Source organism: Orycteropus afer, unplaced genomic scaffold (genome assembly GCF_000298275.1).
Source record: "Orycteropus afer afer isolate SDZICR_OR568_19922 unplaced genomic scaffold, OryAfe1.0 scaffold00034, whole genome shotgun sequence".
NCBI lineage: Eukaryota > Metazoa > Chordata > Mammalia > Tubulidentata > Orycteropodidae > Orycteropus > Orycteropus afer.
In genome coordinates, this window is record NW_006921621.1 from 11104958 (window position 1) to 11130865 (window position 25908).

Genomic DNA, 25908 nt, shown 5'->3' on the forward strand with positions numbered 1-25908 from the left:
AGTATCTCTACAGAAGTAGATTGCCCAGTCTTCCTTCTGAGGAGTGGCTGGTGGCTTTGAACTACCAGCCGTTTGGTTAGCACTCAAATGCCTTAGGCAAGTGGGGTTCCTTTCGGTGTTGTGAGTATATTATCAACAATATTACAAATATATCCCTTTACCTTAATTGTGTGCTGACATAAGGATCAACTTCACCCATGACCTTCACCTGTTATAACAATGGCTATACTGTCTGCCGTTTATGAAGTGCCCTCCAATGTGATCATCAAGGGGTAAGAACTATTATTGTCCCCATTCGACAGATCAGTAAACTGAGCTGAAGAGAGGTAGATGAACTTCCCAAAGTAACACACCTGGTTGGTGGCAGAGGCAATTTCAAAACCTGGACCTTCTTACTTAAGGGAGTGAATTTGACCACTTTGCCAGATGGTCTTCTACCAAGGATAAAACCAAAATTAAATCAGTTGCTGTCACGTTGACTCAGACACAGAGTGACCCCATGTGTGTCAAAGTAGAGCTGTGCTTTGCAGGGTTTTCGATGACTGGTTTTTTGGAAGTAGATCACCAGGCCTTTCTTCCAAGATGCCTCTGGGTGGACCCGAACCTCTAACCTTTTGTTTAGCAGCTGAACATGTTAATGTTTGCACCACTGACTACCTCTGCTGACTAGGCCTACCATGCTCTGACCTCAGCAAGACATTTTTCCCAACCCTGACTTGACAAATACCTAACTGCATTCTAAGCTTCCAGAAAACCTAACTCAGTGCCTGCTGAGTGTGCAAATGAACACCTGTGCTCTGTGTGTGCAAGAAAAAATATTAAAAGTGTCCTGTTTTACACTGATACCAAGTCCCATGGAACAGCTGCAATTTGGATGTATTTTCTGGACTGTCTTTCTCCCCATTCCTTGCCAGCAATTTGAGCCTGTTTCTCTTTATTTGCTTACCCATTTGTGCCTTTCCTGTGTCCTTGAAGTTCCCTCACCCCATACAGATGAATGATCTGTATTGAACAATTGAGTTGAAAATATCACAGAGGTCATATCCAAGAGCTGGGCCTTGTATAATTGTTTTAGCTGCAACAATGAAGGAGCAGGAAGCACACCCTGTATTCTCCACACCCCTATCTTTGCCCCTGCCCTTAGCCAGCTACCAAGACAAAAAGTTGCACCTTTGGACTTCTCATGGCACTTTGAATGAATGATCTCTTCTCCTTATGGCCACGTTCTATTGTTCAACTTCCTATTTTCCCTAGTTTTGAGGAGAGAATGTATGTTTTATTCAGTTTAGTATCTCTAGTACCCGATAGCACCTGGCACATGATAGATGCACAATAAATATTGGATGGATTAACAGATGCATAAATGAATGAATGACTGAATGAACACATCAGACCACTAGCCTGCCTAGAGATATGTTCTTCATTGACAAATTATTGCTTTCTTATGACTTTAGCCAGTCTGAGCCAAACAACACTAAATTATTGCTTTGTCTAAAAAGAGTATTTCTAGCCTTTTTCCCTTTGGGGGAAAAAAGTCTAGTAAAATTCATTTTTAATCCTTTGGCAGAATCATTTGCGTAACAAATTGTAATTCATTCCATGTTGAAAGATGACTACCTTGGTTCCGGAAGTGCAGAAACAAATTAAAATGAGGACAGAAATAAGCAACTCAAATGATCAAAGGACTAGAAATTTTGCTTAGGAGGAATGATTAACGGTGCTAAATTGGTAAAGCCGAGGGGCTGAGAAAAGCAGCAGAAAGCCAAAGATGCTGGGAACAAGTGCGTCTAAAGAAAGAACATCCTGGAGCAGGATCCAGGGTGAGATGGCACTCAGGACCGCTTCAGTACACTCGCGGGAGCTTAACAAGCTCATCTGCCCACACAAGGTAATGGAATGTGTCATCAGGACCCTTTTATGGAGGACAATTGGGAATATGAGGGCACAGGCCTCAGCTCAGACAATCAAGGAGTAAAACAGCATCTCCAGAAAAATGCCTTCCTGGTGGCCTTTCTCCAAAGAGGGACAGCTTGGTCTCCCTAGGACTTCTAGAGAAGTACCTGAAGCAAGCAGGGAGAGAACAAAAGAACCAGGATCATACCCAAACCTGTGTCCTTTGAAATACTTAACGTGACCTCACAACATAAGACCAGGGCCACATGACCCTGAGAAGCATCTCTCAGTTCTGTTTATTATAAGTAGAGCAAGCTTATATTCTGAATATTATGAGAGGCACAATTTCAAACATTCTTACTCATTGCCCCTTGTTCTGGTTACCTAATGCCACTCTGACAAGAATATGCCACAAATGGGATAGCCTTAACAAACAGGAGTTTGTTCTTAAAATTTGGAGGCTTTAAGTCCAAGTTCAAAGTGCCAGGCTCTAGGGGCTGGGTGAAAGCCCCTCAACCTTGAGGTCCAGCTCTGCCTCCTGCTCCCAGCCCACTAGAGCTAGAGGCATTTTTTCACTCAGACAGCTGCTGGCTGCTGAGGCTGAGAAGCCCCTAGGCTGACAAGTAAAAAGGCACATTTCCAATGTTACCAAACCACATGGCAGGCCATTAACTTAAGTCCATTGTAAGTCCCAACGTCAGCAGAGCATAGCAGGCTGCTGAGCAACGACATGGCTACATGCAGGGTCCAGGCATGACACAGGCTAGAGACCTTTCTCAAAGCTTCTCCTTATGTACAGGAAGCAGACCGCATCCCAAAGGCAGCTACTCAGCTGCTTGTGGTAGATCCCACCATGGAGTTGATTGCCAGTCTCATCATGGGAAATAACTACCACCAGCTGCCCAGCCACTCAACCAGGCCCAGCCAAGTTGTCACACAAACATAACTGCCACACCCCCTTAACTGTATGTCCTGTTTTTATCCAAAAAGTAAGTAAAGAATAAATTAGGAAAAAAAAAATTAAATAATGAAAACAATGGTTAAAACTCATATAAAGAACTTCCTATGTGTCGGGCACTATTCTAAACCTTAAGACATTACCTCATTTAATGCTGACAGCAACTCCATGAAACAAGCACTGCTATTAATCTCCTTTTTACAGCTGGGGAATGTGAGGCTCAGAGTGGGAAATAACTTGCCTTGTCCAAGGATACACAACTGGTAACTTAAAATAAGTCTAAATGACACTAACTAGCAGGGAGCAGAAATGGATGAGGGAGATTGGCAGGGATTGCTTAAGAAAGCACCCTTTACCTCTTGGTCCAATGTGGCAAAAAGTTTCAGAAACCAGAGTGATCTCTTGAATAGTAAAATTAATTTCTTCAGAAGAAATTCAAAGTGCTTATAAAAAGAAATACTTAAAATACAAAGCAACCTTTATATTTTCTTCCTCCATGTTTGGTACTCCCTCAAACACCTCCACTGCATCAGTTCTGCATGGCACATTTGATGATTTCTTCTGTGGTCCAGTGGGACAAGAGGTTCAGAAAGTGTCTTCTCTGCTCTGCTAAAGAGGCAGCTATTGTCTCTATAGAACAGATACGTTTATAATAGCCTCCCTAGGGAATTTATGGAAGCTCATCACTTAACAAAGACCTGGACAAAACAAGATGGGCTCTGACCTTGAAGTAGAGAATGAATTCAATTTTTATTTGTATATGTTTTATGATATCTATTGTTTCTGACTCCTGAAACAGTAAAGTGCTATGTTCTTTTCTGATGTACAACAAAATGAGAAAATCAAAAACCCCAACCTAGCAAAATAGTTTATCCCTACTCATCAGCAAAAAAATTTGGCAAATTTGAAATGTGCACTATACTAATGGGTGATAAATCAGAATGGGGATGTGAAGGCCAGTCTTTGTTCTGCTCTCTAGGATAGCTCTGGAGGGTCATGTTCATTGTCACTGAAAATGCCTGCAGGGAGTGATATGGAAAGTCATTGTCTAGTCTCTTTTTTCCTCTGCTATTTTTAGCTCTTGTTAGGGAGATCAATTTTAGTTAACTGCAGAAGAGGATTTAAAATGGTGCTCAAGTTTCAAGTTGCATGCGTCTGCTATATTTAGATTTTTTTCTTTTTCCAAATTCTTCTCCATCAAAACATGCTAGAGTAAAGCAATTTTGTTGGTGTTGCTTGGTACCCAAAAATAGAAAATATGTTTCATTGATTCATGTAATTTATAAGGAAGAAAGATTTCTTCTATTTCAGGCTTTGATTCAAAAGTAGAGAAAATTGCATTTTTAAAATATAGATGAGCACCTATATTCTTGGTGCATGTGGTATGAATATTAGCCTCAGTTCTTGTTCAACAATTGTTATACAGGCAGTGCCCAGATTACGAACAAGTTCTATTCCCAAGTCTGTCTTTAGGTCAAGTTTATATGTAAGTTGAGAACAGTGAGGTACAGTTCATATCTAACATCAGTTAGTCAAATGTTTGTCTTATTATATAATATGTAGTATGTTGTTGGCAAACAAACATAGAAGGCAGGCTTGCATTATTTGCATAAAAATACAGTCCTTCTCAGAAGTCAAAGCCATTGAAACCCCTATGGAACCATTACTAAACATTTTGATCAAAGATTGCATAGAAGAATCCTGATTAAAAAGAAGGAAATGCAAAACAGAATTTCAAATTCTCATGGATTCTAGACTTTCTGGAGCCATTGAAGCTGGATGAAACCAAAAAACTGTTGCCCTGAGATAATTTTTAAGCCTTAAACCAAAAATATCCTTTCAAGTTTTCTTCAAATCAAATAATAGTTTACCTTAACTACTGAAGAATGTCTGCCTCAAGCATTGTGGTCTTTTAAAGAACTATCTATATGGGATCACACTGACAATAGCAACTGGAAAGCTAAGATAGGAAGCTTGGAGGCCAATGACTTTATGTTAATCTGGGAGGAACGATTCAGAAAAACAGCAGGTAAGAATGGTTGCACAACTTGAAGAATGTTATAAATGTCAATGAATTGTAAATGTAGAAATTGTTGTATTGGTGAATGTTCTGTGTATATTTTCAATAACAAAAATAATATTTTTTATATATATGAAAACCCTATGGAGTACAGTTCTTCTCTGACACAGTTAGTCACCATGAATGAGAGTTCACTTGATGGCAGTTGGTCAGCATTCTTTCTACAGTTCTGCTTCTTCACCTCAACCACTGATTAAGGCCCTGAGTCAATCAGTTCTCCTGTGAAGTATTTTAGGTCTTCAGTGTCTCAGTTAAGAATGAAAATAAATGGACTCCCTAATTCAGTCTTGGAAGGAAACCTCCAGAAGATAAACAAACACTTTAATTAAGTAGAGCACCGTGTAAAACTACAGAACATTTATCTCTCCCTTCTCCCACCTTACTAAGTAATATGGCTTAGCACTGAGGGTAGGATAAGAAGAAAACTAAATGATTCATGTAGGTGATATTTTCCTAAAATGAACCATACTATACTTACTGAGTCAGGAAAGTGGATTTTCAGGCCTCATGTAATACCTGCACCATCACAACCTTCTACTTATATTCCAGAGGCAATATGGTGATTATACTTTGACACCTGCTAGTCCTCTATTATACAGGAATCAAATTGACTACATCATTGGAAAGAGACAATAGAGAAGCTCAGTATCACTAATCAGAACAAGGCCAGGAACAGACTGTGGAATAGACCTCAGTTGTTCATATGCAAGTTCAAATTGAAGCTTAAAAAAATTGAAACAAGTGCATGAGAGTCAAAGCATGACCCTTGTATATATTCTACCTCAATTTAGAGACTATCTCAAGAATAGATTTGATGCATTGAATATTAATGACAGAAGACAAGAGAAGTTGTGGGAGAGGACATTATATATGAAGAAAATAAAAAGTCATTGAAAAGAAAAATACAAAAATGAATGTTAGAAGAGAGTCTAAAACTTGCTGTTGAACGTAGTTAAAGAGAATGAAAGAAATGATGAAGTAAAAGCTGAACAGAAGATTCCAAAGGGCAGCTTGAGAAGACAAAGTAAAGTATTATAATGAAATATGCAAGACTTGGAGCTGGAAAACCTGCTCGGTATTTCTCAACTGAAGAAAAAATTCTAGCCTCAAGTTGCAATATTGAAGGACTCTATGGGGTACATGTTGATCAATCCAGGGTGTATCACAAATAGATGGAAGGAACACAGAGTCACTGTACTAAAAAGTATTGGTCAACGTTCAACCACCTCAGGATGTAGCATTTGACCAAGAACCAATGGTATGGAAGGAAGAAGTCCAACCTACGCTGAAGTCAGTATTGAAAAACAAAGCTCCAGGAATCGATTGAATACCAGTTGAGATGTTTCAACAAGTGGATGTCACACTGGAAGCATTTACTCATCTGTGCCAAGAAATTTGGAAGACCTGGCCAACACACTGGAAAAGATCCATATTTGTGCCCATTGTAAAGAAAGGTGATCCAACAGAATACGGAAATTATCAAACAATGTAACTAATCTCACACACAAGTAAAATTTTGCTTAGGATAATTCAAAAACAGTTGTAATAGTACATTGATAGCGAACCTCCAGAAATTCAAACCAGATTCAGAAGAGGACATGGAATGAGGGATATCATTGCTGATGTCAGATGGATCTTGGCTGAAAGCAAATACCAGAATGATGTTTACTGTGTTTACTCATATGTTATTGATTATGCATAGGCATTTGTGTGGATCATAATTATAGCTATCATTGCAAAGAATGGGAATTCCAGAACCCTTTGTGCTTATGTAGAAACTGTACATGGATGAAGAGGTAGTTGTTTGAACAGAACCAGGGTTTAAAATCAGGAATGGTGTGTGTGCATATCAGGGTTGTATCCTTCCACCATACTTATTCAGTCTTTATGCTGCACAAATAATCTGAGAAGCTGGACTACATGAAGAAGAATGTGATATCTGGATTGGAGGAAGACTTATTAACAACCTGCAGTATGCAGATGATACAGCCTTGCTTGCTGAAAGCAAAGAAGACTTGAAGTACTTACTGATGAAATTCAAAGACTACAGCCTTCAGTGTAGATTGAACTTCAATGTAAAGCAAACAAAAATCCTCACAACTGAACCGATAAGCAGCATCACAAATGGAGAAAAGATTAATGTTCTTAAAGATTTAATACTACTTGGATCCATAATCAATGCTTTATGGAAGCAGCTGTCAGTAAATCAAATGATGTATTACATTGGGCAAATCTGCTGCAAAAGACCTCTTTAAAGTGTTGAAAACCAAATATGTCACTTTGAGGATTAAGGTATGCCTGACCCAAGCTGTGATATTTTCAGTCATCTCATATGCATGTGAAAGCTGGATTATGAAAAAGGAAGAACAAAGAAGAATTCATGCTTTTGAATTATGGTGTTAGTGAAGAATATTGAATATGCCATGGACAGCCAGAAGAATGAACAAATCTGTCTTACAAGAAATACAGCCAGAGTGTTCCTTAGAAGCAAGGATGCAGAAACTTCATCTCACATACTTTGAACGTCTCATCAGGAGGGACCAGTCCCTGGGGAAGGACACCATGCTTGGTACAGTAGAGGGTCATTGAAAAAGAGAAAGACCCTCAACAAGATGAATTGACACAGTGGCTATAACAATGGGCTCAAACATAGCAATGATTGTGAGATGGCACAGGACATGGCAGTATCTCCTTCTGTTGTACATGTGGTCAGTATTAGTCAAAACTGGCTCAGTGGCACCTAACAGCAACAGGGTCACCATGAAGATGGAATAATTACTATACGTAAAGCAGTTAGCACAGTGCCTGGTACATGGTAAGTATCAAATAAGGGTAGGTGTTGTAATCATTCTGCTCTGAGCAGTAGTGTTTCATCGGGCATGACTCAGGGAGAAATTTCCTCAGTCATTGAAAGAGTTGATATATATAAATTATTTTCAATAGTACTATCCACCCACCAAGACAGTATATGTGTCTGTTACAGTGATTGTGGTGATGGTTGTTACTTGCATGGCTTTCTTTCTTAGAACTGTCATATTTGGATTTGGTCTGTGCTTTGCTTTATGCTGTTTGCCACTCGTGTTCAGAGGACATTCTTTGATAGAAGCAGCTGCTGCTGCACAAAGAAGAGGGTTGCTAGTCAGTGATTGTCCTCACCCAAAAGTCTACCTACAGCATGTTCTTCTGGGTTGACCAACATTAAAAACGAGTTCATGGAAACACAAGTAATGAGAAAGAAAAAAAAAAAATTGCAAAAAACTTTTTTCCTGGAACACTTATTTTCATCCTGAATTTCTGTTTCTACTTAGAAAATAAGATCTTCCTCCACACCCAAATTGAGCTTATGAACAGGTAGCAACCAAAGTAATGTGATATTAAGTTTCCCTCTGCCCCAGACTATTTCCCCTATTATTTTGTAGCTGTAGGTAAAGGTCCAGTATGAAGAGAAGCTTCTCTTTTGCTAATAGTTACGATTAAAACTCAGGATGTGAGTTTGAATCCAGGCTCCACTGTGTATTAGCTATCTAACTTTAAGCGAGTGTCTTAACCTCCCAGTTTCCTCTGTGATAAAATAGGTTGTTGCAAACAACAAATGAGATAATCCATTTAAATTTATATGTACAGCAACCAAGAATGGTAAATGTTCAATTTTGTTACCTTCTTATTATCACCTGACTTACTATCACTTTGCTTACTGTCACTTTCAAACCATATCTTAGTCTCCTCTTAAAATGTAAGTGCCTATGTGAAGTTATTACCTTAGTTTTCTGAATGCTAGGGTAGGGCATTTGGTATTTTGGAGTTGATGGTTCTATCAATATTTAGCACCCTTGGACCTCAACTACTAATGCTAGTATCTACCTCCTCCCCAGTCTTTATTGACAACCAAAAAAATCCCATCCCATTTGCAGACACCACTGGATTGTAGCTCCCTTGTGTGAGAACCCTAATATAACACTTTCACAGTATTTATCAGGTTTTTCTCAAATGTGATAAGGAGTTGTCAGAGACATGGGGTCAAAGGTACCATCATGGGAGCAGAGAAAAGGGTAGAATGGAGGGAGACAGCACACAGGTGAGTAAAGCTTGCGTCACAATTTTGCACACTCTGTTCCCCCTTCCCAGATACATACTTTTTTCCCTTCTCTTTGGAAAACAAAGGGAAAGGAAGATTGCCAGTAGCACATCTGAATGGGAAAAAAGAGGTGGTGCTTTGGGAAATGTCCTAATGTTTTTTGCTGTATACATTCTTTCTATTAGGGAAAACTTCTGGCCAAAAAACAAAGAAACAAACAATAAAACCAGCCTTATTCCAGCCAGAAATGTAAGCAGGTTAAGAAATATAGTGAGTTCAGATACTGGCCAGTGCCTGGGGTTCTTGCTTTTCAGTTGCTGTCAAGTGAACTCTGACTCATGGTGACCTCACATGTGTCAAACTGGAATTGTGCTTCATCGGATTTTCAGTGATAATTTTTTGGAAGGAGATCACCAGGGCTTCCATCCAAGATGCCTCTGGGTGAACATGAACCTCCAGGCTTTTGGTTAGCAGCCCAACAAGTTAACCGTTTACCCCACCCAGAGACTCCAAACTCTAATACACATTAATATACTGTAGCTCCCAACCTTAACATGCCTGAATGATGTGTTAAGACAGACTTTGCATAATCACACTGATTTTGTAAAGAAAATCAAAGAAGAGACCATCTCATAGCTGTTGAGCAAAGATAGTGTGATGGAGAATTTCCAGTGACGCTTCGACTGGCAGCCACCAACACACCTCTATGCAATTGTATGAGAACTCCATCACCACTTCCCCAACCCTCACCCCCCAGGCCAGCACAGGGACACAACTAGCTCTCTCCTGAGAACAAGGAGCAGCCCATGGGCACCTTCACTTCCTCCTCCAGACTTGCAGGAATCAAGATTTTGTCACCAACATGTTTCCACCCACTCAGGAAAAGAGAAGACAGAACTTTGGCATCCATTTTGAACAATGTCCAAGCCTAAATCAGTTCCAAAGACCTAAATGAGAATTTAACTTTTGCCTAGATGTTAGAGGATTTTTCATTTGCTTGAGTGGGAATTTTATTTCATGGAAGTAGGTGGGAATCCCAGAGCAGTGTATTTTTTATTTATTTATATTTTTGGTGAAATTACACACAGCCAAGTATATACCACTTCAACAGTTTCTACATGTATGAAACATTAGTTACATTCTTCCAGTTGTGCTACCATTCCTACTAACCTTTTCTTTCTATCCTCTGCCCCCACCCTGTGTGTACAAGGTCTAATGGGCTCCTTGTCCCTGACCAAGACCAGTTGGTCCCTGTTATAGTGACAGCATTGACATCAGCCCTCATGGTAAAGGAATTCACTAAAGCCTGAATGGAAAGGGGACCAAAACAAGAAAAATTCAGTTCAGCAAGACCAAAACCACCATTCTCTTAAACTGACCACCCTCTACGCATCCATAACCTTTTGAGTTGTTTTTGCCAACTCGATCTCTCATAGATAATTCTTTAAGCAGACATACTTTATTAATGAAAATAAGCTTTTATTGGGGGCTGGGGGCTTCAAAGAAGACTTCAAGGGATGGTTTTAGCTTAAGATTTAAAGTTTTAAAATTACACTAGGGCAATAGTTCCAAGGGCTCATGCAGCCTCAGTGGCTCCAGAAAGTCTGAATTCTGTTGAGAATTTTAAATTCTATTTCATATCCCCCTTTGTTTTGTTTTGCCTCTTAAAGAAGTTCCTTGATTTATTTTTTATTTATTAATTTTATTTTTGGTGGTGTTGAGAATATAAGCCACAGAATGTACATGTACAGTTCAATGACATTTATTACATTCTTCGAGTTGTGCAACCTGGTTTTTGGTCTTGGCCTCCTTCCTGCTCTCAGGAGACTCTTCGAGCACAGACTAGAGAGTAGATTATGATGGGTGAACACTTTCTTTGTCCCTTAAAAGAAATGCAGTTCCGTATGGCCCTGTCTCATTGCACTGTGGCCAGATCTGCCCCCACCTTATGTGTACAAGCCCTAATGGGCTTCTTGTCCCCAGCCAAGACCAGTTGGTTCTTGTGTAGAGTGAAAGCATGGACGTCTTCTCTCATGGTGGAGGAATTAGCTGAAGCCCAAAGAGACCAAAAACAAAAATGCAATCCAGCAAGACCAAAACTATTTCTTTTGTATTTTATGGGCTCTCAGCAGCTGTTAAGCTTTGCTGGATTTTGATAGTAAGGAAGTTTCCAAAAATAGAACCATGAAATGTCAGAGTTAATGAGATCACAGCAATAAAATATCTTTACTACCAAGAAATCTGACTTTATTAACCTGACAGGAAAGTTGATGTGCACCCTGCAGACAATGTGCTCCTATGCTGGCCCCTCCCCTTCTTGATTGTTCTCCTGATGCATCTGTTTTGAGAGGAAAGGCAACTACATCTGAATCTTAGTAAAAACATTGCAACAAGAAATGTCTTTAAGGAAATGTTCTTTATCCAAGCCAGGGCAAACCAAGAAGTTGAATCAAAAAGGTAGTGTCTTGCCAATAGATGAAGAAAGGGGCAAAGCATCTGGTCATTCCTCTGTTTTGCATCCCTGCCCTGGCCACCATGTCACCCTAATTCACCCTAATTCCTGCAATTACCATGCTCACTCTGCTATCCCAGACTCCAAACTCTAATACATGCTAATAATATCATTCCCCCGATTGAAAGATTAGGGACTGCCATCCCCCCTTTCATCTCTGCTCTCACAAACACCAGAGCAAGAACAGGACTGAAGCAGCTATTGGTGTTTCTTCAAAAGGTGCCTATTCTCCAAAAATGAGAATTAAAAGAACTACTATATGCAAATATACTATATACAAAAACAAAAAGCACTAACCTTATTTAATTACTCATTAACTATCCCTCTCACTTAAGAGTGTCTTTCATTCAGAATCACAGTGAATTCCTGAAGGAAATACAAAATTTTAGAAACCTTGGTTACAATGAATTCAACCACAGTTTGCTGTCCAATTTTGAGTGGTTTGTTGTTCTTTCATAGACATAGATGAGAACCCCAAAGATTAATGAATGTTGCTGGCTGGGAGTGGCCACTGATCTGATCCAGAATTTCTTGTATCCTTTCCTTTTGACATCCTCAGCCTCCCTTCCTCCATTGTCCTCTACCTGTATGATTACCATTTTTCCAATGCAGAATTATGATACAGAATAGAGGAAGGAATGGGGCACATTATGTGTGTGTCGTTGCCCCTGCAGGTTCTACAGCCTCCTGCCTATCACACAAAGCAGTATGGTAGTGGCCACTATGACACAAAAATGTAGACTTCACTAGATCAGAATTTACAGGGATGCATCTCTATACTGGTAAACTCTTTTTTTCAACAATCTCCCTCTGTAAATCGTTTAAAACAGAGGTTTGAAAAGACAGCTCAGAGATATCACCAACCAGGTCCATGCCTGGCCCTCACAGAGAAGGCTGACTTCATTAGGTTCCTCTTCTTAGCAATATCTGAAGTAACTCTTTTACTCTGAGACATTCATAAAAACAACAAACTGAACCCACACAATTAAGTGAACTGTATTTAGTTAGCATCAGTGTGTGCACCACAACTATATAAGTATACGTGGTATAATAACTTCAGAGTGGGTTACAGTGTAGTTAGGTTAGCAGTAACTATTAATTCCCATCATCAAGGTGGGAGAGTGAAATTGTTTAGCAAGAGTGACTTTAATAAGTGTCTACTTCCTGGTTCTAGCCCATGTGCCCTGCTTCTGTCATTATCCTTGTCGGCATCCAAACTGGTCCATGTCAGTTTAGTTGTATCAGAGGTTGAGTGCTCATTGACACAATTCCTCAGCCTCTCTACCTACAATCTCACCAAATCTAGACTTTAAATTAGAGTCGTCATCAGCCATACTTCTATGTCTCTGACTAGTTCTAATCCTCTTTGCTGTTGCATATACTCAGAGAAATGCTGGTAGTGTAATGCTTCTTCAGTTTTATGAAATGTTTCCTACTCTCAACCAGGAATGCTTTTACTCTACACAGCAGAATGTCCAGAGGGTTCAAGAAAAGACTTCTGTGAATCTTAGCAGAAGAAAATGCTCTTAGCTGGCTGTGACTGACTTTGAATGTTTAGCCTTTTCAAGACTGAACTATTTTCTGCTTTGAATTTTTGTGTTTTCAGTAACAGAAGATATTTTGAATGCAATGAATTTTTTTTTTTTTTTTTAGGTAATACGGATTTTTTATAATTAGTGGGGCACATATGTCCCAAGGGGTCTCTGGTGCAGGAGTTGGTGGGATGAGGTTCATTTCTTCAGATTTATGCAGTTATACAGTAGGCCCCCACCAGATCACAGCATGCACTAAAAGTGGGATAGCAGCTTCCCACTAAACCCCAGAGGTGGAAAATGTAGGTGGACACAATATGTCTTATGAGTCACAGAAGAGTTAGCTCTGGACTTCACTTAGGAAAGCATTGATGCTTATTGCATTATTAGTGCTTCCCATTATCAAATGTCAGCACTTACAATTTAAAGTTATATCTTGCAAGATTGTGGCATTTTCACTATTGGTGGTTACCAAGATGTACACAGTAGCACCTTTTGAATGGAACTGACAATATTTGCCCTAGGCAACCATAATAAGCACTTTCCATTAAAGACTGAGGATAACAGGCAAGATTCATGGACTGGGTGGTATCTGGCCTTGATCCTAAGAGGAGGAGAGGAGTTAGGTAACTCAGTGAGAGATGAGATGATTCCAAATAGAAGTAGCTGGTTTGGTGGGTATAAAATGTAGCTGTCATGATTAGGGACTAACAGGTCAACCAGTTTGACTGAAGCAAATAGGGAGTCAATGGAAGTAATGTTGAAAATGATTGATGACAGATTATACAGCATCTTTTGTGCTAGAGTAAGAAATCTGGAGTTGATCTAAGACCTGAAAAGCCATTGAAGAGGATGATGTCTGTGAGACATTAGTTTTAGGAGATTTTTCTGTTAATACATAGAGAGTGGGGATTGAAGATGCCTCCTCCTCCTGCCTCACCACGTGGAGATCTCCTACTTGTCTTTTAGACCCAGCTCAACTGTCACCTCCTTTGGGAAACCTTTCAGAGTGACTTGCTCTCTGTAATTTGTAGTCTTTGATATATATTGTTGTTGTTGTTGACATATATATTAGGATGGCAATATGTTATCACCATGTTATATTATAATACTTTTTTCCCATATGAAATCTGCTCTTATGAAAAGCACACATAATTTTATTATGCTTTATAGACCTTATGCCTAGCAATGGACTGAACTGTGAGATTCTCAGTAAATACCTACTGAAGTGAAACAAAAACAGACAAGAAGCCAATCAGCTAATGGCAGTTTGACTGTAAAATGAGCCCGTCAAGAATGATAGATTTTTCAGGACCAGGAGAAACTGTGACAATCATCTAACCCAGTTACACAGTAACCACTGCAAATGTTGGACAAGTGATGATCCCACCTTACTCTGTTCTGGGGCAGCTTTTTGTTATAAGAAGTGTACAGCTGGAGGGAACCTTAAAGACAGCTATATCTAAAAAATGAAGTGAAATGATTGGTACAAGATTACTCAGATAATTAGCAGCAATGCTGGGAAATAGAAACTAGTACCTACCAGACCCATTTAGTCCACTGTAGGGAGTATATGCAGTTTACAGTTGAGGATGGTAAGGGGTTACATGCTTAAGGATGCTTAAGTTCAGGGTCACACGGTTGATAAGTAGTGGAGCTATAATGACAGATTGGTCTCATTCCACTTCCCAATACCCCGTGCCATTCCTGGATAAGACCCCAGGTTTTCCAAGACACTGGGAAATGTTCTTCTCACTTCTCTATGCAAACCTTGCCAAAGGATCTATTTTGAAATGCCACCTGTTTTTCACCCCCATTTCTCTTGCTTTTCAGGAGAGAAGTATGAGCTCCATGCAGGGACTGAGTCCACCCCAAGTGTTGTCGTGCACGTATGTGACAGTGACATAGAGGAAGAAGAGGATCCAAAGACTTCTCCAAAGCCAAAAATCATCCAAACCCGGCGTCCTGGCCTGCCGCCGTCCATGTCCAACTGAGCTCACAGCAAGCCTCGACAATAATATCCGTCTCCTCTTTAACATGCTTTCCCCCCTGTTGTTTGTTTGTGGAAAAAAAAAAAAATTGCCTTTAAATCCCTGGGTATTTGGTTGTTTGAGATTCCTTCCTTGTAATCAAGCCTCTCGGACAAAAGGGCTAGGAAAAGGTGATGTTTCCTGATCATATCATACTCCATGAAGTGTGATTTATTATTTAGAGGGTTCTAGGGAGAAAAAAAAAAAAGTAGCATTTTCTTATTAAACTATCAGTATAGCCTGTATCTTCATTTTCTCATGTCAATCCAAGCCAGAGACATCAGTAACAAATAGCACCTGTGTTGTTTATGAGCTGTTTCAGTCCCTGTCCTGAGGTTTGTGCGTTGTTTTTTCCTGGCCACTTAAATAGGACCATATGTAAACTTGACTTTGACTGCATGAGATACCCCTGTCTGGTTTCACTCAGTCCTCTGCATCCCGACATTCCCAGGACATGCATGATCACCAGCATTTATTTTCATGATTTGAGAATACACTAGAACTCACAGATTGTCAGCATCCAGCCATGTCCTCTCTACATTAGGAAAATTATCAGCATCATCCAGCTCAACAAGTCTGGGTGTATTTACTATTTTGAGTCAATACTTCATAGTCTGTTAAAATTCCTGGGAGCAAAACTGAGCTTGGCCCCAAAGATATTCCTCATTAGATTTTGAACATGACTTCCATATAGAATTTTCCCGGTCTTACTGGGGAGGCTTGTCCAGGGCGATCTAGACCGATTTCAGATGAACCTATTTATTACAAAAGTTCCATGGTGTCTGAACGATTGTTTTTTCTCTTTGTATATTTGTACAAATGTTTCAGCTGTGCTTTTAAAGTCTGGATGTTTTTTATTTAGTGATTGTTCAGCCACTAGCTGCTTCAGAACATAGTATGAGCATTGCCTCTGAATGCATTCATATACTAAGACAGATAATCTGATAATATTACACTCTATTATGGATATGCTGAATTTTGAAAGGGCACACAATGTCTCATGCCAATGTATAATGATTAGCCAACATCTTTGCTATCAAGAACCTTTTGTTTTTAAGTAAAGTGAAAATGCACTTGTCAGTTGTAGACAGCTTGGATGAAGCTGAATCTCCAGAATGCAGCTGAGCATATTAAAATGGGAAGGATGGTAAATATATATATGCTTATCCTACTCATGCAAATATCCATATGCTCAAAAGAGTTCCTTGTTTTTGTTACATGTGATTTTTCTATTTCTCTAGCCCAAAGTGCATTACAGAACATACACCTATAGAACCATTACCTTCTGCTGTATGTGCCATATAACGAATTAATTTACATGTAAATTGTGGCAGACTGGGGAAATACTTTCTTTACCCAAGCCTCAGAAAAACACACAAGAACAATAACACACCCAATTGATTGAAGGATTGTTGTGGTTTTTGACTAGGGTGTATGTTAGTTTCATCCGAAATGTAAAACACAGACTGATCATGCAGATATTAAAGTCCGTTCTACTGTGAATATAGCAATATAGTACTGGACACAGTACAGGTGAAACTGAGGAGAGCTAATGAAATCCTGAGTTTCCATAAGAAAAATGAAGGCTCCTTTTAAAAAATAAAATCTGAGGAGTATATAACAAGCAAATGCTTTGACTTTCCTTTGCTGTGGAGGTTTTTTTTTTTGTTTTTCCTCGACCAAGACTGAAGACTTAGTAGGTGGAGAAAGAGTGCCCTCTAGTGGAAGAAACATTGCCCTCAGCTATTCAGATGAACAGAGAACTTTGACCACAGTCAGCCATGTTGCTTTGAATTTCTTCTCAGTCATCTGCAGATCATTTGACTTTATAAGCTACCCAGAATTTTCAGAATGCATGTTCTAAAGAAAGCTAGATAAGAGAAAATTTTGGAAATGATTTTTAATTTTTTGAAAAACAGAAATATTAGACATTGGCAACCAAATTTACTAAAAGTTGAAATGACCATTCTGTGCAGTCATAAAATGAAGTCAGTGTAGTGTATTATCTATGTGGTTAGTCTTAGTAAAATTTACTGCAAAGTGATAATGTTAATCTGTCTCAGATCAAGTAATTCTTGAGTTTAGGGAAGGAGAGAAGGGGAGCTTTTGCAGAGAGTGGTAAGAAACAAGAAGGACTCTTAGAAGTATTTTCAGTGGTAACTCTTAGCACTGTGAAAGTCAGAATTGCCTCAGCATTTCCATGATGCACATTATGCAAACCTCTTTAGCACTATTTTAAGTTTAAAACGTTTAAAAATGGAGGTGGAGGAGATTTCCACCAACTGAATTATTTGTGCACGTGTATAGCTCAAAGAGCTTAGACTTCAAATATACCTGGTGAATGACTCTCTGTCCATGTGGTGTAATTTCTATGTTGTCTTCTGAATTCAGTATTTTTGGGGGTTTATTGTGGGGAGTGCAATTCAGCCTAAAATCTTTTTGGAAGGTTATCAACATATGGGATTAACTCATCTGGGCTCTTAATAAAATGAGCTTTGGGGGGAAGCTGTTTGGCATGAGGAAAGAGAAATTTTAACAAGCCCTGTAGGGTCAGTGGGTTGGGCTTGGATAAGGGGAGCTGGAAGAGTGCTTAGTTTTACTGTCGTGGTTCAAACATTAGGGTACCTGAAAGCCATTTCACTTCTACTGATAGCCACTTTTAACATCTCCCCCACTATATTTCTTGGTTTAAAACACTGTTAAGAGACCTGAGGTCTGCAAAAATTTGTTGAAGAGAATACAAAAATCATGATCCTAAAATAAAAGATTGGTAAATTGGATTTCATCAAAACTAAGATCTTCTGTTCATCAAATGACATCATGAAGAGAGTGAAAAGGCAAGCCTCAAAGGAAACAAGGCATTTACAGTGAAGATAGCTGTTACCAACAAGTTGCCACTGAGTCAACTCCAACTCATGGCAACCCCATATGTGTCTGAGTAGAACTGTCCTCTGTAGGGTTTTTAATGTCTGATTTCTTAGATCACCAGGCCTTTCTTCTAAGGTGCCTCTGGGTGAACTCCAAACTCCAACATTTCCATTAGTAGCCAAGTGTGTTAACCCTTTGCACCATCCAGGGACTCCATTTTGCTATCAAGTAACTCATATCCTTTTTTTTTTTTTTTTTTAAATAAAGTAGCAAAAGAGACATTTAAAGTACATAGGCAACTAACTCACATGAACACATACATGAAGACATCCGTGTGGCCCATAAACATTTAAAAAAAACCACTCTATCATTTGTCAGCAAAGAAAGGCAAAGCCTCAAAGAGATCTGGCAGACATCCATCAAATGGCTAAAATTAAGTGTGGGGGAATATTAAGTGCTGGTGAAGATACGGAGCAAGTAGAACTCTCATATGTTGCTGGCAAGAGTGTAAACTGGTACAGTCACTTTAGAGTACTGTTCAGTAGTAGCTACTAAAGCTACACACACACCTGCCCAGAAGCAATAGCACTCCAGGACATTCAACTAGCAGAGATGAGTGTTCATATCTGCCAAAATACTTGTACAGTCATGTCCCTAGCAGTGTTGCTCATAATAGCCATCGACTAGGTACAACAAAATATCCTTCAACTGTAGAATGGACAAATAAACTGTTTACTCAAAGGATATTGCAAAGTAATAATAAACAGATTACTGATACATATTACAACATAAATGGATTTCAAAGGACCTCAAAACCATCCTTTAGTGCCAAAAAGCCAGAGAAAGGAAAGGACACAGACTTTATGAAATTAAGAAAGTCAAAACTATATAATTGATAGAAATTATTAGGGATTACTTTTGGGAGGGAATCAACTGAGAGGGGAACACAAAAGAGCATTCTGGGGTGCTGGAATCATTCTACATCTCAATCTATACTTCCATGGATGTACACATATGTAAAAGTCATTCAAAACTTGTATGTAGGTTATACTTCAGTAGAAACAAAGCCACTATGAGAATAGAGAAGAAGATGTCATTGGTTTGGTCAAAGAAGAGGATTTGGAATTGTCTGCATACTAGAAACATATTTCAAAATATAAGACATTTCCATATATACAAAGTCTTTTATTTAAAAATCTGTAATATTATTCAAAGAGAAGCATGGGATTCAGGCTCAAGCACTGAGTTACTGTTATTTCAGTTAAGTATTTATCAGGACTCAAGGAACCCAACCAGAGACCCAGAAAAGAAACTAGTCTGTAAGACTAACAGTCTACAGGAACCATGGCCTCATCTACCCTGAGACCAGAAGAACAAGATGGTGCCTGGCTACCATTAATGACCATTCTGATCAGAGCCACAACAGGTGGATCTTGATAGAATGGGAGAAAAATGTGGAACAGAGCTCAATTTTTTAAAATGTCCAGACTTATTGGACTGGTTGAGACCAGAGGACTCCCCAGCTCTATCACCCTGAGATACTCCATAAATCTTAACCAAAACGACTCCCTGAGGGCGCCTGTTAGCTAAATTAACAGATTGGCTCATAAAGAATGTTACCAAAGAGTATGGCATATCTTTTTAAAAAAATCATATATGAGATCAAGTCATCAACAGTTACCCTAAAGCAAAGATGAAAGGGTAGGGGACAGGGAAACCAGATTAGTGGAAGGAAAATACCAGACAGAGTTATGAGAATGTCAAAACACTGTGAAAAATGTAACCAGTATTTCAGAATAATATCTGGTAATTGTTAAATGGAACCCTAACATGCTATGTAAACTTTCCTGAACATACAATAAAATACAATTAAAATGAATCAAGGAGCCCTGGTGGCACAACAGCTGCTCACCAAAAAGTTGGCAATTTGAACCCATCCAGTGGTTCCATAAGAGAAAGACCTGGCAATCTGCTTCCATAAAAATCACCACCTAGAAAACCCTGTTGTGGTTACCTAGTGCTGTTCTGACAAGAATATACACAAATGGGATGACTTTAACAGAAGTTTATTCTTACAACTTGGAGGCTTTAAGTCCCATTTCAAAGTGTCAGGCGCTAGGGGCTGGGTGAAAGCCCCCTCAACCTTGGGGTTCAGCTCTGCTCCTGCTCCTGCTCCTGACCCACTGAAGCTGGAGGCTTTTCTTCACTCAGCTGCTGGCTTCTGAGGCTGACAAACCCAAGGTCTACAAGTAATAAGGCACAGTCCCAGTATTACCAAACCACAAGTCAGGCCATTAATTCAAGTCCATTAAAAGTCCCAAGATTGGCAGAGCATGGCAGGCTGCTGAACAACAACTTGGATCCATTCAGGGTTCAAGTGTGCTGTAAGCTGGACACCATTCCCAAAGCTGCTGCTTATATATGGGAAGCAGAACACATCCCTAAAGCAGCTACTCAGCTGCTTGTGGTAGATCCCACCATGGAGTTGATTGCCAGTCTCCTCATGGGGAATAACTACCACCAGCTGCCCAGCCACTCAACCAGGCCCAGCCAAGTTGACACAAACTTAACCACCACAAAACACATGGGTAAGTTTTACCCTATCACACACATATGGTCGCTATGAGTCAGAATCGACTTGATGGCATCTAATAACAACTATGTACTTGACACTTTTTTCAGTGATAAACAAGGTAGATATGGTCCCTGCCCTTTCAGGGAGTGGAGTCTGTGCTGAGAAAGAGACAGTAAACACGTAAGCAAGCAAATGAATAATACAAATTCCAACAGTGAATACAGTGAAGAAAATCAAGAAGGCACAGAGAGACTAGAGAATAAAAGCAGAGGCTCATGGTCAGGGAAGGCATCTCTGAAGAGGTGACATTTACCCAGAATTAAAGAATGAACCACCATGGATATGGTGGGAGAAGAGCATTCTAGCCAGCAAGGGTGAAGGCCTTCGATTTGGAAAGGCCTCTTGACATTAGAGGAACTGGATGGATAGTGTCAGTATGGCTGAAGCACAGGGAATGAGAGAGACCATGGCACCAGATGAAATTAGAACAGTAGGCAGAACTGGGTTTTGTAGAGCCTTGCAGGCCAGGGTGGGGGGTGGGGGGTAAGCTGTCATTGAACGGATTCCAACTCATGTCATGGCATTCCTGTGTGTGTCACAAGAGAACTGCTCCGTAGGGTTTTAGATGCCTGATTTTTCAGAGGTAGACCACCAGGACTTTCTTCCTTGGTGTCTCTGGGTGGACTCGAACCTCCAACCTTTTGGTTAGAAGTCAAATGTGTTACCCATTTGCACCACTTTGTTGTTGTTGTTATGTGCTGTCAAGTGGGACCCAACTCATAGCAACCCCTCCTTGGGTTTTCAAGGCGGTATCACTACAGAAGTAGATTGCCCAACCTTCATTCCAAGGAGTGGCTGGTGGCTTTGAACAACTAGCCTTCTGGTTAGCAGTCAAGTCCCTTAGGCACAATGCTACCAGAGCTCAGGAGAAAGGGCTTGGAAATCATTTTAAGTACAATAAGAAGGGTTTTCCAGCAAGGGAATTATTTGACTTGATTCACCTTGTGAAACACCCTGCTATAATAGAAATTTCCTAATGCAAACCCACAGCCCTAAACATTCTGGGGTGGGGGGGAATTAACCTCTCCTACTCAGTTTAGGCTTGAAGACAGATTTCAATAGTATGGTGTTAATTACTGCAATCTTATCTACCAAATGAATTCTCAGCAACCATCAATACACGGTGTCTTATCTCATTCTAGAAAAGTTTTTTTTTTTTTTTTTCTTTTTTCCCTACGCATCTCCAAGTCATTTAGAAGGTCTTGGTGCAGAAAAGGGGGGACAGAGCAGGTGATAAAGAATGATAAGTCATGGGTTCAGGAAAATACTCATTTTGCTGCTAGTACAGAGTGTCCCTGCCAAAAGCTGCCATGCAGAGCATCATTGAGTACTTGGCAGACTTTCCCCTTAAATTTATGCAATCTGAGAAAGGGAAAAATTCAAGCAAAAAGTTTTCTGTCAAATTCATTTATCTGCTCTTTTCAAAGATAGTCCAGGGAAATGTTATTGGAGTTGATTCTAGGGCTTTTTATGTCTCTAAGAGAAATTGACTCGATGGCACATAACAACAATAAAAACAAAAGGAAACCATATCCAAGATCAATCATGTGTGTGTGTGTGTGTGCACACGCGTGCACACGCACATACGTGCACAGTGCATGCACCCTTGTCCACATTTGGTATAAACAGAATTAGGAAAACTAGAATAGATTGAAATACTTTGAGCTGAGAAGTTCATACACAAGACCTCGTTGGCTCTTTTGCATTATTTTCCATTCTTACCCAGAAATTGAGTTTGAAAACTTATAAGGCTGAGCAGGAATGTGGGGCCAACTAAACAAGTTGCAATCTTTAGTAAAATCTGATAATTCCCAGAACCTTCCTGTGAGGTCATTTCATTTTTTCATCATACTTCTTTAGGTTATTTATTCAAATACACAAAATAAAATATAGCATTTTGAAAAAATTAAATACAAAGTTTCTTCAAAACTTCTGGAGTTTTACTTGAGAAACTTGAACTTGCTTCCAGGACACAACTTTTGTATGTCAGATATTTTATGCTTAAAGTGGCTACATTCAATTCTTTTTCAATACTTTTTATTTTTAACTGTGTAAATGTGTATGTAACAAAACATTTGACATTTCAACAGTCTTTACCAAAACATTTGACATTTTGACAATCATCACATTTACAGTTCAATGGTACTATGTTAATCAGTCTTAAAAGAAGTTCAAGTTCAACTGGTCAACTAAGTGACTTGTTCTCTAAGCAGTGAATGAGCCTTTCCCCTTCTCTCCTGTGCCCAAGATTTATATTTGGCTCTACAGTGTAGCCACGTTAATCACCCTGAGAACCCATTTTATGTGTTGTGGTGGATGCTGTGGTATCGCTCCCAGATCCTCCCTTCAGGATGGAGGCAGTCATGCCCCAGAAAGTGATGGTTGAGAACTTATGACTTACAAACTTGTGAATAGTCATTGTCCTCAGCTGGACAGATCTTTCTCACCCAAGGTGACTCCTCCCCAGGGAGAGCCTGCATCTAGTGACTACTTAAGTGAGAGTAGGAAGGCCCTACCCCAGGACATCTCTGAAGGACCACCCTAGCTCCAAGCTACCTATGGGATAGGCTATGGCATCTACTATGACTGCATCTCAGTTCAACTTCTCCCTCTGTCTAAACTTACTGCCTTCACTCCCCAACCAGTGTGGATCCTAAAGGCTCCTCAATAAACTTCCTACATGCCCATTTCAGATGCTTTGTCACAGAAAAACTGCCTCAACATTGTGTCCTCAGTGGCCTTCTTTCTATATCTCTTGAATTTTACAACTCTTTTTCATTAGACCCCATTGCTTTCCCATTCCTAATATGGATCATCTATACTAAGATTTGGTAGAATTTCCAATAGTAACACAGCAAAGTGCATTCTACACTTTCTTTTTGTCGTACAGCTGCATTCAGGTGGGGTGGGCTGGCGCAGACATGCCAGTAACTTGCCATGAAGAGTACAGTACAAGCTTATTCAGCTGTGGTCAAGGCTCTCATGGAGGCCTGTGCTGGGGAGGGCAGGACCTGATTCCTGGACTGTGTGCTCCCCTCAGCCCACTTCAGGAGGTATCTCTATGTCTGTGTGAGATCTGTCAGCCTTATGTTGCGAAAAGGACTGCAGCATAATCTTCTTTAGGGGTAATATGACTTTGTTATTGTCAGCTGCCATCTACGTGGCCCCTGATTCATGGCCAGACCATCGACAGCAGAAGAAAAGACTACCAGGTCCTGTGCCAGCACCATCATGGGTTGTACAGAAGATTGTTGTGATCCACAGAGTTCTCATTGGCTGATTTTTTAGAAGTAGATTGCCAAGCCTTTCATCCTAGTCCATCTTAGTTTGGAAGCTCCACTGAAACTAGTTCAACATCATGGCAACACACTAAAGGACAGGGCATGGCTGAGCATGAGTTGCATTGGCCTGGAATCAAACCCAGGTCTCCCGCACAGAAGGCAAGCATTCTACCACAGAACCATCACCACACCCTAGTGCCTAAGGCACTTGACTGCTAACCAGAAGGCTGGTGGTTCAAACCCACCAGCCACTCCTCAGAAGGAAGGTTGGGCAATCTACTTCCGTAGTGATACCGCCTTGGAAACCCAAAGAAGGGTTGCTATGAGTCGGGTCCGACTCAATGGCACATAACAACAAAACAACAACATGTGCCATTAGAGAAGTCATTAAAGTCCCTCCAGCTCAGTTTCCTCTCCTGTTAAATGAGTATAAAAACCTACCTTACAGCTTTGTCATGAGGACTAACTGACATAATACTAATAACAGTAGGAACTATTATTGGAGGACAGTTTAGAAAGTAAATTCACAAAGTTTTTTCTGACAAAAGTCCTTGGATTTAAATCCTAGCTCTGTCACTTACTAAAGTTCTGGTCTTGGGCAAGTTCCTTAACCTCTCTAAGTCTTAGTTTGCACATCTACCAAATGGGATGGATAATAGTACCTTGTTGTGTTAGCCACTGCCATTGAGTTGATATCTGACTCATAGTGTCTCCACAGGGTTTCCAAGGCTGTAAATCTTTACAGAAGCAGACTGCCTCATCTTTTTCTCATGGAGAGGCTGGTGGGTTCAAACTGCTGACCTTTTAGTTATCAGCTTAATGCCTGAGCCATGGCACCCCAGAGCTCCTCTCATTGTGTTACCAAAACCAAAACCAAACACTGTCATGTCACTCTTAGTGACCTCTTCTTGGGTTTCCGAGGTGGTATCTCTACAGAAATAGATTGCCCAATCTTCCTTCTGAGGAGTGGCTGGTAGGTTTAAACCATCAGCCTTCTGGTTAGCAGTCAAATGGAGTAAAAGAAAAAAACACGTTCATGTCCTCAACAAATGCTCTTTATGAAGTAGGCCCTAGGTGGAGCACTTGGCCTTTGTACTCTCACTTAATTTTGACTGCACTTTGCTCCTATTTTTCATAAATAATGTTGTTGTTGTTGTTGTTGTTGTTAGTTACTGTCAAGTCAGCTCTGACTCATGGTGACCCCATATACAACAGAATGAAATGTTGCCTGGTTTTGCATCGTTTTCATGATTACTGGTATGTTTGAGTCCATTGTTGTGCCCACTGTATATTTTGAGTGGTTTCCATTCTAGGGGGCTCATCTTCCAGCACCATGTAAGATGACGGTATGCTGGATCCATAGGATATTAAATGACTAATAGTCAGAAGTCAAGAAATCAGATGATGTATTGCATTGGGCAAATGTGCTGCAAAAGACCTCTTTATAGTGCTGAAGAGCAAAGATGTCTCTTTGAAGGCTAAGGTGTGTTTAACTCAAATCATGGCAGTTTCAATCACCTCATATGCATGTGAAAGCTGGACAATGAAAAAGGAAGATGAAGAAGAATTGATGCTTCTGAGTTGTGGTGTTGGAGAAGAATATTGAAAGTACCACAGACTGCCAGAAGAACTAACGAATCTGTCCTGGAAGAAGTGCAGCCAGAATGCTCCTTAGAAGCGAGAATGGCCAAGTTGGTCATGTTGTCAAAAGGGCCATTCCGTGAGAAGGATATCATGCTTGGTAAAGTGAAGGGTTGGCGATGCCCAGACATCTATGACTGCTGCTTGACAAAGCTCCAGCTGTCAAGAGTCTTGGGTGGAAGCCAATTCCACCTTTACTTCCGATTGTATTCTGGTCCGTTATCTTAATTGTTACAGTAATCTTTATGGTGATCATGCCCTTCTGGTTCATCCCAGAGGGTCCAAAACTGATTTTCATGTTTCCCATGAATCAGGCCACCTTCCAGATGACTCTCTGATTTCCAATTCCAAAAACCCCAGTTTTCCTAGAAATCCCCATGATGAGCCAGAGCTGGAAAGGCCC

General features: G+C 40.0%; 1 protein-coding gene across 1 annotated transcript in view; it reads left to right on the top strand.

Annotated features, from left to right (window-relative positions):
* Window positions 1–15044, top strand: part of RCAN2 (regulator of calcineurin 2) — a 306251-nt gene extending 291207 nt beyond the window's left edge. The window contains exon 4 of the mRNA XM_007936172.1: window positions 14884–15044. Coding sequence (XP_007934363.1) covers window positions 14884–15044 — 161 coding nt within the window. The remainder of the gene's footprint in view (window positions 1–14883) is intronic.
* Window positions 15045–25908: the final 10864 nt, after the last annotated feature.